This window comes from Cervus canadensis, chromosome 9 (assembly GCF_019320065.1).
Source record: "Cervus canadensis isolate Bull #8, Minnesota chromosome 9, ASM1932006v1, whole genome shotgun sequence".
Taxonomy (NCBI): Eukaryota; Metazoa; Chordata; class Mammalia; order Artiodactyla; family Cervidae; genus Cervus; species Cervus canadensis.
This window is the reverse complement of record NC_057394.1, coordinates 72,666,525-72,679,364: the sequence shown is the minus strand read 5'-3', so window position 1 is coordinate 72,679,364 and position 12,840 is coordinate 72,666,525. Positions and strand designations below refer to the sequence as shown.

The following is a 12,840-nucleotide window of genomic DNA, read 5'->3' as shown; positions in this document are numbered from 1 at the left end:
GGATGCAAAGTGCCAAGGGCCATTAGATGCTCAAAGGAGGACACACCTGCGACCAGGGGCATCTGAGGACACACCTAGACAGGACTGTAAAAGATGAGGAAGGTGCTGGCAGGCCTGTGGATCTGGTGAGAGGTGGGGAAGCAGAGGAAGGCATTCTAGGCCTTGGCGTGAGGACACGTGCAGAGGAGACGAAAGCCAGGGTAATAAGCAGGGGAAACCACAATTCTTTATTTCAATTGCAGCATAAAATATGGAAGGAGTGAGAAGAGAAGCCTGGAAATTGGTCAGGGGTCAGCTCAAGGCAGACACAGAGAGTAGTGGGTGCTGTTCAGATGGTTTGGGGTGGCAAGTGTCAGGCTGTGGGCCACTGGCAAGAACACTCAGCTTCTATGGGTCTGATGGTTTCTAATGCTAACAAACATCTTGAAATCTTAACTCTAGTTACCCCATGTTTCTTGAGAGACATAATTTATAGGAATATTTATTTTTAAAGGCTAGTTTATATCCAAAAGATATTTATTGTTGTTGTTATGCCCCTACTCTTGTCATGAACAGTTCACTAGGTTAATGTTCTAACGTGCTCATACTGTTAAAATCACTCACGAATTTACTGTTTGCTTTTTTCCCCCTTTTAGAATAACTTTTCAACTCACTGGCAACAGTATCCAAGGAAATATAAATCCAACAGCCTAGAATCACAACTATTTGAAGAGACTCATGCTTTCGATTCCAGACTATTCCCCGCTTCTGAATTTCTCACTAAATGTTAGACGTGGTGAGCAGAAAATTTGCACTATGCCTTGTTAGAGCTTTAAAATTCAAGGTAGTATGTTTTCCAAATTTAAGAAAAACCACTTCTTCATTTTCATAACTTTTAGCTTCCCTTATATCAGAGTACATTTTGTGTATTATTTCCAACATACTTAAGCCAAACATGATGAAATTGCTGTTTTATTTATTGCAGAGGGGATGTCACATATAAACTAGTTAGTTGCCTAAGTGCTATGGTGACCACTTATTAAATACCAACTCTTCAAATACGGCAAAGGAAATTGCACTCTCATTAAAAAGAATGAAATTGTTTGTAAAATTGAAATTGACTATTTTAATCTTTATGAAATAATTTCTGGATTTTTTTCCTCCTCCAACTGACCACATGATTAGAAAGGATAAACAAATTTACCAGTTGTTTATTACTTCTAGAATCCTTGGCAATGTTTCATTAACAAGAAAAACCTTTCTGTCTCATCCCATGGTCTTGGGCAACCAGAGAGTAGTAGTTGACATTTGTGAATATTTTCTGATTACTCATTAAGTGGAAATATATTAAAAAAAGAAAATTTTTAAAGAAGCAAAGTCAAATAGTTCACGCTGACTTTAACAGATAACAAAGATGTGAGAATTGTGAAGTGTTTAGAGGTTTAGCCTAAAATTTGTTTGTATCTTTGATTTTTAGTAAACTCTGTGCTGATAAAAAGGAGTTTGCTCAGATCAAGAGTATGTTGGCATTCTCTTAAACGTAGCTTGAAACCAAAGAGCCCAAGCAAAAAACAGCTCTGACAAAGATGGCCAGTCAAGCATAAAAATGGGAGTTGGTTGTGTCAGAATAGATTAACAGGCTGAAGGCTGTCCGCTAAAGACAGTTGTCTTGCCATCAATGAAGGCGATCATTGCCAATAAAAGTTTCTTTTCTGATACGTTATTTGCAACTTCTATCATAATATATTTTAAACGCTCCTTATTTATAAATGATTACATCATTTTCTTATCTGCAGCGTCCTTCTTGGATAACCACAAACGTGAAAGCGGTCCAAAATCTTGCTCATGGTTTCCTACAAACACAGGGACACTTACTAATTGAACTGTCTATCTGGAGTTAGGAGAATGTGTTTGGGTTTTACTTTTACTTCCTTTTTAAATGTAGATCACTATTTCTACAATGTAAACGTCCAATGGCATTCCCTCACAGCGACAGGAATCCCAAGGCAGAAGACACGCTGTAGGATTAACTTATCACTCACCCAGAAGGATGCCTCAAATGCCTGGCTCAGTTATGGCCAAGGAGCTAGCATTATTAAGTGCCTTATGACTTTACAGCCATCTATCATTCCTGTTCGGCAACCCTTCCAAAAGATCATCCGAGAAATCTGGCAAGCCACAGAAAATGGTACTTGTAAACTGGATCCGTTCAAAGCCATCCACAGTGACCTGTGGGTGTGTATCCGACTGTGAATTACTGGGTAAAGAACTGACGTGCAATTTCATTCCCAAACTCGATTTTACCTCATTTGTAGGTGATTTCTCACGAGTACCCAGTTCCCGCCCAGAAACAAGTCAACGGAGTATTTCTAAACCATCATTTCAAATTTCCACTGTCAAGGGTGGGAGGAGGAAGGAATAGTAACGGGAAGACTTGTCAGCGATTAGCCATCCATAAAAATGCACCCCCTCCTTCCCATCACAATGCTGGCGTCACTGAGTCTCCTGTATCTGTTCCCCACCTCGCCCCCCTCCCCTCTGCGGAGCCTTGGCACCGAGCGGCAGGCGCAGGAAAAAGACAAACACCCCGGCTCCCAGCACAATCCAAGCTTAGCCTAGAGACACTTGAACAACATTCCTAACTTTTTTTTCCCCCTGCTCATTTCGCGTGCCTCAAAGGTAAGCAGAGTAAAAACCTTCTGAGACAGGAGGCCGGGGAGGCCAGCTGAGTCACATTCGCTGCCCTGCATGCACCCCGCTTTCTCCAGTGTCCTCCCCAAGCCCTCCGGCCACGGCAAACGGTTACTCAGCTGCGAGTCTGGGTCTCCACGGAGCCTGTCCTCGGTGCGGTACCCAGCCCCGGGCCGGGGGCGGGAAGGGCTGGGGGGCACGCAGGGCAAGCGCGCACCCCGGCCCCCGCCCCGGGCCACAGCCCGCACACCGGCGGGCCGAGCCTCCGCTGACAGGTCCCCGGTGCCGGCGGCCCGCGCGGCCGGCTCCCCGGAGCCGTCCCCTCCCGCCCCACCCCAGACAGGCCCCACCAAGGAGATACAGGGACGGGGAGCACAAAGGGCCCGGCCACACGCCAGACCCTTCCCCGTGGAAGAAAAACTTCGCTGCACACGCGTCCAGACACGCACACGCCCGGCGCGCGCCGGGGAGGGCATCTCTTACCTGTCCCCGCGCTGCTACTCATCGCCCCCCCCCCCACCCACCCACGGAGGTCTGGCCGCCCCCCGCCCCGAGGTGGGTCCCCCGGCCGCCCGCTCGGAGCGGCTGCACTCACTGCCTGGCTGCGCGCGCCCAGCGCCTGCAGGGCCCGGCGGCGGCGGCGGCGGCGGGGACCGAGACAGCGGCTGCAGCGGCGGCGGCGGCGGCGGCCCCAGCCGGCGTCAGTCAGACTGGAGCCGCGAAGCCTCATCGCCCGTATTAGTGCGCCGACCTGGAAAGCCGCCAGGAGCCCTGCTCGCGGGTCCGCCCCCGCCCGCCGCCGCGCGCCCGGAGCCGCTCGGGGAGCCCGCGAGGAGGGGGAGCGCGGCCCGCCCCGCGGCCACGTGCGCGGAAGCCCGCGGCGGGGGCGCCTCGGGGACGCCCCGGAGAGGGGTCTCCCGGCCCCCCGGGCGGCGTCCCCGTCCTCCGGTGAGACCCGACTCCCCTCGCCCGCGGCTCGACCCCCTCGGCAGAGCGGCGGGGGCACCTCGCCGGATTCCCGGAGACGTCCTGCCTCCCCACCTGGAGCCCGAGGCCGGAGGACCGTTTCCAGAACTCGAGGTGTGGGACCGACAAATCGGTTTGGAAACCGCCGCCCCCACCAAGTGGCTCTTCCCGACGTGTTTCTGGGCCCCGAGGGTGGCTGTTCCTTGCTGTTTGTCTCTTACTTGCTTTGCAAGAGTGAAGGGGGTCATTACCCCCAGCCGACAGCGCCAGAGTAACTGGTTTGCTCCTGCACAAGCGGATGAAAATCGACTCACACAGAGTGGTGAGTGGTGGTTAAAACTAGCCATGTAATTTTGTGGGTTGTCGTTTCCTTACCCGTATTTATTTGCTTAACAGCCTAGCCTATAATATATACTGTTATCTAATCTAATAAAGATACAACCTTATGGGCACCGAGCAGCGTTAATGGACAACCTTCCTTGCTCACGGCCGCCTATCCCCCTGGATAGCCTGCCTTTGGAGGCGGCTGTGGGCCCCTCGAACCCGCTCAGAACATGTGTAAGAAATGCCACCAGCTTACTGATGGCCTTTGACCCCCATCAGCCAGCGGTTCTTCATAGAAAAGGCATTTACTGCAGGGATGAAAGAATACTAGAAAGGATAATAAAGCCACAAGGGACAGTATTCAGTTTGCTTCTGTATGTAGGAAAATTGGTCCTCCAGAAGGACCTGATACCCGTGAAACGCAAGGCCGTGAATTGAACTGCCTTTTCTTTTTTTTTTTTTACTTAATTAATTTTACTTTACAACATTATATTGGTTTTGCCATACATTGACTTGAATCTGCCGTGGGTGTACATGTGTTCCCCATCCCGAACCACCCTCCCACCTCCCTCCCCATCCCATCCCTCTGGGTCATCCCAGTGTACCAGCCCCAAACACCCTGTCTCATGCATCGAACCTGGACTGGCAATTTGTTTCACATATGATAACTTACATGTTTCAATGCCATTCTCCCATATCATCCCACCCTCGCCTTCTCCCACAGAGTCCAAAAGACTGTTCAGTACATCTGTGTCTCTTTTCCTGTCTCGCATACAGGGTTATTGTTACCATCTTTCTAAATTCCATATATATGCGTTAGTATACTGTATTGGTGTTTTTCTTTCTGGCTTATTTCACTCTGTATAATAGGCTCCAGTTTCATCCACTTCATTAGAACTGATTCAAATGTATTCTTTTTAATGGCTGAGTAATATTCCATTGTGTATATGTACCACAGCTATCTTATCCATTCATCTGCTGATGGGCATCTAGCTTGCTTCCATGTCCTGGCTATTATAAACAGTGCTGCAATGAACATTAGGGTGCATGTGTCTCTTTCAGTTTTGGTTTCCTCAGTGTGTATGCCCAGCAGCAGGATTGCTGGGTCATATGGCAGTTCTATTTCCAGTTTTTTTAAGGAATCTCCACACTCTTCTCCATAGCGGCTGTACTAGTTTGCATTCCCACCAACAGTGTAAGAGGGTTCCCTTTTCTCCACACCCTCTCCAGCATTTATTGCTTGTAGACTTTTGGATAGCAGCCATTCTGACTGGTGTGTAATGGTACCTCCTTGTGGCTTTGATTTGCATTTCTCTGATAATGAGTGATGTCTAGCATCTTTTCATGTGAACTGCCTTTTCTTGTCCTCAAAGCACTGCACTTTCTTCCTGTGGCAGATGCCATGCTTGCATTATCACACTGTTGCCCGCTGAGCAACGACCCTGTGTAAAACAGCATTTGTGTTCGCATTTGAATCATCTTTATACACCTGTGCTCCAGACTAGGTGTTAAGTTTGAGATCGCTCTGGGTGTGAAAGTTCAGGAAACCTTTGGACTGCTACCAATTGCATTTCCTGGGCATTTTATTGTAGGTAAACTAATTAGATGCTCAGAATTGATATCCTGTAGTTTGTTGGTTTTTTTAATCTTGTTAAGAAATGACCCAGCCACTGTTTCCTTCCCTTAGGTGCATTAGACAATGCAGAGGACTCAGCGCAGAGCAATCAACAGTAACCTCCGCGGTGCTGGCTCAGGCTCCCAGCACAGTCTTTGTAGGTTCCCCGAGTTCTCTGCGCTCTTGGCAGGGCTTGCTTCTGCAGATTCTTTGAGGGTGTGTAGTTTGTGTTTTCTGTACATTCTCATTTACATGCCAAGAAATTTTGGCATGCAGAAGTTATCCTGTCACTTATTCCATGCCTGTCATGTATCCCCTAAACCTAGGAGAGCAGGTTAATCCTTTAGACCCCCTGAACAATCAGATCTGATTTCCAAGGAGAAAATGCCGACTCTGGGAAGGAAGGCTCAGAGTTGACACCCCATTTTTCAGAAGCTGAATATTCTTGCAATAGAAAATCTAAACACTGTTTTTCCCCTCTTGAGTTTTTGATTGGCTGCAATTGTATTGCTGGTTAGAGCAGGTGACACAGGAGACGCGGATTGGATCCCTGGTTTGGGAAGATCACCTGGAGGAAGGCATGGCAGCCCATTCCAGTATTCTGGCCTGGAAAATTCCACGGACAGAGGAGCTTGATGGGTTACGGTCCATGGGATCACAAGGAGTCAGACACAACTGGATAAGCACACACGCACGTTACAACTTCCACCAAAAAACTACACTACAGGATTCATGGGTCATTCAGTCACGGGTTGTGATTTGGTAGAAATGCCAGTAAGATTTTGGTTCAAAACCTGAAAACCACGGCAAAATGAAGCCCCCCTCTCTTTTCTGAATTACAAGAACTTGGCAGAACGTGAGCTGCTGCAGCCCATAAACTGGTGGTAGGAAGGGTAGCCCCCTCACCCATGAGAAGGCTCATTCTTTTCACTTGTCATATGCCCAGCACAGTGCAAGGCTGTGAAAGTCTGCAGTAAACCATAGATGCAGAGATCCTACTTTGTACTTCTGTTGTACCAATGCCTGCCTCTGATCTTCTTTTTGAAAATCTAACAATAATTGCGTATTTGTGTGTGTGTTGAGGGGTGAAGGTAGGGGTGATTCACGGTCATTTTGGGGAAGCGGTGGGCATGTTGAAGGATGTGGAGAGTCATATGGTTCACAAAACTTACCTGTAGAGTAAGGATAAGGTTTATTCTTATTTTTATGTAGAAGTTAATTATTTGATGGTATATGCAGCATACACTCCAAACCAGTTTTAATGACTTTTTCATTTAAATATCATCTACTTATTTCAGTATCATTTTTGTGGGTTGTGAGGGGTGGTGCTTAATTTTGTGGCATCTGATCTCTCCACAACTCTATGGGATCCCATTCTTTTTGAATAGCAGGAGTTTGTTTTTAAGATGAAGATAAATTTAGTTTTGATTTGGAAACTTTGTGAATATGTTCTGAAATAGAAGGCAATATCCTAAGGCATCACAGAATTATGGTTGAGTTTTGCTACTAAGCACGGGTATCTTAACCAACTGAAATCTATTTCTCACAGCACAGTTCTGGAGGTCCAAGATCAAGGTGTTGGCAGACTCGGTGTGTGGTGAGAACCCTTCTTCCTTGTTTGCACATGGCTGTCTTTGCGTTATATCCTCATGTGCCCAAGAGAGCAAGCTCTCCTCTCTTTCTCTTTTGTAAGGACACTGACTGTGTCATGGGGGCTTCCCATGTGACCTCAGGTTCCCTCGTGACCTTATCTAAACCAAATCATCCCCAAAGGCTCCACCTCCTAATGCCATCCCTTTAACCAAACCCTTCAAGTCAAGTTTTTGCATTTAACTGAAATTGATGAGGAAAAGTCTCTCCCTTTCTATTTTAAAGGACAGGCTGAGACCACTAGACCAGCAAGATGCCTGGCTGGAAGATGCAAGTTTCTCCCTGGTGTTTATCAGCAGGTTGACTTTATGCCATGCTCTGTGGCATTTTCTTTTTTATAAGGGCTTGATAAAGTTTATACTGTTTGACCCACACATTGCTCTTTATTTTTAATTTATAGATGACTTCTGACGGAATGAATCCGGGAGAAATAGAAGAGATATTCAAAACTCTTTAAATGAGAATAAAAGAACATCTCTGAAAGCATTTTCTGTACAAATATAATGTTTCATGTTCATACAGAATTTAAGATTCATAAAGGATCTTAATCATGTCTGTGCTTCTATCATACTGCATATTGTTTGGTGAGCCTTAGTCTACTTTTAAGGCCTCTATTGAAAATAGTTAAGCATAGAAGAAAATAGATTCATTACTTTTGGCTTTCCTCTTTAAGAGAAAAGTTTGGGTGGAGGGAAAAAAAGTCATATTACCTTAGAACAAAGGTCATAAACAATAAAACGAGATATTATTCTGCATTTGTTATTGTTTAGTCATTAAGTCGTGTCTGAATCTTTGTGACCCCATGGACTGTAGCACACCAGGCTCCTACGTCCATAGGTTTTCCCAGGCAAGAAGACTGGAGTGGGTTGCCATTTCCTTTTTGAGGGGATCTTCTTGACCCAGGGATAGAACCTGCATCTCCTGCATTGGTAGGCAGATTCTTCACTGCTGAGCCATTCTGCATTTACCAGGTACAAAAATATTCTTTCTGATGTGTGCATATGTGTTATCTTACATTTCCATAAAGCTTTTCTTTTTAAAGCTTAGGCTCGCATCAGTTCATTTAATTCTGACAGTAACCGTATGGGGAGGCTGCTCACGTACTGTCTCTGTCTTATCACTTCATAGATAAGAAAACTGTGATGCACACAGCTTTCATCACTGGAAAAATGTCTCGTGATTCACCTAAACAGTATCCATCCACATCTGTTGTCTATCCAGAGGGAAGAATGATGTGCAAGAAACCACATTTTTAATGAAATTTCAATATCTGACATATATTTCCTATAAGAAATGTAAATAAGGTTCAGTTTTTATTGGAAGTATGTTTTCTGAAATGGTCATTTTTATTTTTTTTTGAAATGGTCATTTTTAAAAAGTGAATGTGATGTAACTGCAGCTAAATTCAGCTGCACTGATTTAATCATCAGCAATGGTGAACGGACAGGTGTTTGAGAAATTACAAAACTGTATGGGACTTGACCAAACAAAATTTTAAATTTTACAATCTCGATTCATTTCTTTCTTTATGTAATCTTGATTCTCTCTTCTCTTTAGTGGAAAGAGAACAGTAATCATAGTGGAAAATATTAATGGGTTAAACGCTTACCCTACCTTCTTCAGTATGAGAACCTGTCACCTTCTGCTAATACTTTTTATCTTAAAAAAAGACAGATCGGGCTGTAATTGCACACTTAACTTACTGATTCTCCAGCAGTGGGTCATAGCTCCCCAGCTGTGATGTCAGAAGATTGCCTAGGGGATTGCAATGACTGTAACCTCTGTTTCTTGCCCCTTTACCCTCCCTCCTCTATAATAAACTGTCTTATAAATTTTGCTATACACATTTAGAACCACATCAGATTTTTATAGTGTTTGCTTCTACCATCAAACATAATATAAAACTCTTGAAGAGAAGGAAAGTCTTTTGTATTCATCTGTATTCTTCTTACCATGTATTTTCTTCCTTCCTAGGGTTCCAAGTTTTCGTCCTTTGATGTTTTCTGTTTAGCCATTGTTTTAGGGTAGGTCTGTGGGTGTCCAATTCTCTAACCATCTGAGATTGTTTTTATTTCCCCTTTATACTTGAAGGTTGGTTTTTTTTTTTTTTTCCTGAGTATGAGATTCTGCATTGACAGTTTCTTATTTTTAGTACTTTAAAAATAGTGTGCCACATCCTTCTGACCAGCATAGTCTCTGATGGTAAATTCAGTCATTCTGATTGTTTCCCTATTACAGGGACGCTGTCTTCTTCTTCTTCTTCTTTTTTTTTTTTGTGGCTTTCAAGATTTGTTCTGTCTTTAGTTTTCCAAAGTTTAATTATGATGTGTCTTGGTATAGATTTCTTTGGGTTTATCCTATAAGGAATCTGATTCTGTGATTCTATGCCTTTTGCCAAGTTTGAGGAGTTTTCAGTTAGTATTTTTTTTTTTTATAATACTGTTAGATCTTATTAGTTTCACTGAGCCATTTTTAATTACTATTCTATTTTCTCTCTCTTGATCAGATTGAATAATTTCTATTGTGCTATCTTGAGTTTACTGATTCTTTTCTTTGCCACTCCCATTCTACTGTTGAGCTTATCCACCAAGCTTTTTATTCAGTTCTAAAATTTCCGTTTGGTTCTCCTCAATCTCTTCGTTTTCTTTGCTGAGTTTGTTTCTCTGCTGAAGCTTTCTAATTTTTCCATTAATTTCAAGCACGTTTGTAATTATGTGGAAACATTTTTATCATGGCTGCTGTAGAATCCTTTTCAGAGAATCCTAACATCTCTGTGATCTGTGTCAGCATCTCTTGTCTTTTTTCATTCAAGTTGAGGTTTTTCTGGTTCCTGTTTCGACAAGTGATTTTCTTTTGAAACACGGACATTTTTTATTATGTTGTGAGACTCTGGATCTTATTCAGACTTTCTGTTTTAACTGACGCTACTCTGGTTGAGAAGCAGCAGCACCATCTTGTTATACTGCTGGGGGAGGTGTACGTATAGGCTCCCCACTTGGCCCCCACTGACACCCAAAGGAAGGAGGACTGTTTATTACACGTGGGTAGGGGTCGGAGTTCTTGCTCACTACAGGTCTTCATTGTCACCGCGGTGGGGTGGCTTCGTTGCTGCTCGGCCATGGGAGGAAGCACCTCCTCTGACCCCATCCCAGCAGGGAGGGAGCCCAAGTGCAGGCACCCCTGGCGGAGTCAGGGTTGGCTGTTGGGGGTGGAAGTCCTGCTCGCCGCTGGGCCTTCTGTGACATCGCCCAGGTCAGGGTGTCCAGGTGCCTGATTCTAGCCTCATGAGGGTGTGCATCTAGATCCTCACTCAGCCCTTGCTGTCGTCAGCAGGTGTGAGGGCACCATTCTTTACTGTAGTGTTCGGTTGTAGAACAGCAGTTATTGTCTAAAGGATCAGATCTGTAAGGTATTGCTTTTTGAGATCATCAAAATGCTAATGAGTTTTAATTCAAAATCAGAGAATTCTAAATGAGTCCTATATAGGATGGACATGTTAAAATTAGTTTGTAGATTTGGTGCTTTTGAGTTTGCACAAAAACAAAGCAACCCACTAGACTACTTCAGGGGATTTAGCTGTCGATAAAGTGGATAACTTCATTCATGTAATTCTTTGCTTCAGCAAATGAATTGTAATGGTGGCATTATCTAACCATTTGGGAAACCTTTACTGAACAATCACAATTTAGGATGCTGTGGAGACACACAAATAAAATAAAAGGCAAGGCTATTGTAACTGAATGAAAAAAACAGAAAACAGAACTGGGGAATCAGCTATGAATAGTGGAAATACACAGTGACACAGAGATACAGCATTATAGATGGCAAGAAAGATGTTATCATTCAGACATAATCTTGAGTCAAATAAACTCCATGTATACATACACATTCTGTAAGAACAGGTCAGAAGGTTGAAAGTAAATGATAATGATGTCTGATTATAATGAGACTGTGCCTTCAGTTTTAATCACACCCATGTATGTTTCCTATTTTTTTATTTTAGTAGAAGCAGGACACTGGCTACTTGTGTGATCATGGGCCAATCACTGGTCTAAGCCTGTTTCATTTCTGAAATGTGGGTAACCATACCTATATATGACACATGTTTTCTCTTAGAGTGCCTCCGAGTCTGATACCTATATATGACACATGTTTTCTCTTAGAGTGCCTCCGAGTCTGCCACACAGTTAGCTTAGGTGAACCTGTGCTTCATATCAAGCATACCAGAAACCTGTAACAGTGCTCAAGGGTGAGTTGCATAAAAAAATACTGACACTTTTCCTGAAATTTCCCCTATGCTTCAAACACATTTTTATCACTAGTTTGCAAACAGCAATAAATTATTTTATTGTCTTATTATAGTTTCATTAAGGATCTTATTTTTGGCTCAAGGCTTGTAACTTTAAATTCTTGTAAATGCTCAAGGTCATTGTTTGTTTTCTCTCATTTCTACTTGCATAAGCCTTGTTCTGTTCAAGTGACTTGTTCTGTTCTTGTTCAAGTGACTCGTTCAAGGGACTTGTTCTGTTCTTGTTCTGTTTAAGTGACTTAAAGGTTCTCGAAACCTGGTAGTGAATAATTTGTTTATTCACTTGATCAATAATTAAGTGTTTATGATAAGCACTGTACTGGGAATACTAGTTTTTTAAAAAATTTATTTTTATTTATCTATTTTTTGGCTATGCTGAGTGACACGCGGGATATAAGTTCCTCGACGAGGCCCTTGCAATGGAAGTATGGATTCTTAACCCCTGGACCGCCTGGGAAGTCCCTGAGAATACTAATTTGAATAAGAAATGGTCTCTGTTTTAAGAGAGCTTATAGTCTAATGCAGATGTGACAGTATCACTGTTGTTGAAACTACTGGAGTCATTTTTAGCTTATTTACTTTTCCACATAACTTATAATGTTGTATTTATGTGCTTCTGACACTTTCTATTTACACGTCCCGTTATCATACCTTCAGACGCTGCAGTAGCATGGTCATGAAAGAGCGTAGGCCCCGGATGCGGGCTCTGCGGGCTGGAATCATGCCGCCTCCATCTCCTAGCCGTGCGAGCTGGGCAGGTGACTGCTTGTGCCTCAGTTTCGTCTCCTGTTGTAAAAGTCAGGTGAGTGACTGTGTACTAAGTGCTCACAGCAGTGGTTGGCACACAGACAGCACTCAATAAATGGCAGGTATTATCATTACTGTCTCTAAAACATCAGAAACAATCAAATTCTGAGTTTCAGGGGATCATTATAATGGCTGTTTTTTTGTCTTTAGCTTCTCAAAAACATATTAGGCTTCTGATGTTAAGTAAATATTTACTAATACCATAAAACCTTCTTTTTAATAGAGAATTTCTAATTTTTATTAACATGAACTCAAGAGGGAAAGGCTGCCGGGAGGTAAGAAAGTATGGTATATATAAGAAAAATTAGGAAGGAGATAAATATGACTAATGTATAAGAAAGTGGATACCTTTGTGAACAAGCCGATATCCTTTCTTTAACATACAATTTCCAATACTTTTTAATAGGGTGAAATATGAGTTTAATATAAATTTATATACATTTAAATATTTATTTTTAAATCCCTGAACACTGTTATATGCTTACTGTTTATATTTAAA

The 12,840-nt window shown here is 43.3% G+C and overlaps 2 protein-coding genes across 3 annotated transcripts in view; one reads left to right on the top strand and one right to left on the bottom strand.

Moving 5' to 3' along the window:
* SMAD9 (SMAD family member 9) overlaps positions 1 to 3,395 on the bottom strand; it is a 60,925-nt gene extending 57,530 nt beyond the window's left edge. The window contains exon 1 of one of the 2 annotated variants that reach the window (XM_043477401.1): positions 3,266 to 3,395. The gene's annotated coding sequence lies outside the window, so the exon portion shown is untranslated. Of the gene's footprint in view, positions 1 to 3,153; positions 3,226 to 3,265 lie in introns of those variants that run through there. The other variant, XM_043477402.1, reaches the window with a different exon arrangement.
* LOC122447292 (translation initiation factor IF-2-like) lies at positions 2,728 to 7,966 on the top strand. The gene is made up of 4 exons (XM_043477800.1): positions 2,728 to 3,958; positions 7,125 to 7,165; positions 7,451 to 7,524; positions 7,626 to 7,966. The coding sequence occupies exons 1-4, from the start codon at positions 2,728 to 2,730 to the stop codon at positions 7,627 to 7,629; spliced, it is 1,350 nt and encodes a 449-aa protein (XP_043333735.1). The 3' UTR covers positions 7,630 to 7,966.
* Positions 7,967 to 12,840: the final 4,874 nt, after the last annotated feature.

Coding starts and splice junctions, on each gene's coding strand:
- LOC122447292 (XM_043477800.1), top strand. CDS start 2,728: ATGCACCCCGCTTTCTCCAGTGTCCTCCCCAAGCCCTCCGGCCACGGC. Junction 3,959..7,124: donor AAATCGACTCACACAGAGTG/GTGAGTGGTGGT, acceptor TATTTCTCACAG/CACAGTTCTGGAGGTCCAAG. Junction 7,166..7,450: donor TCAAGGTGTTGGCAGACTCG/GTGTGTGGTGAG, acceptor TCTATTTTAAAG/GACAGGCTGAGACCACTAGA.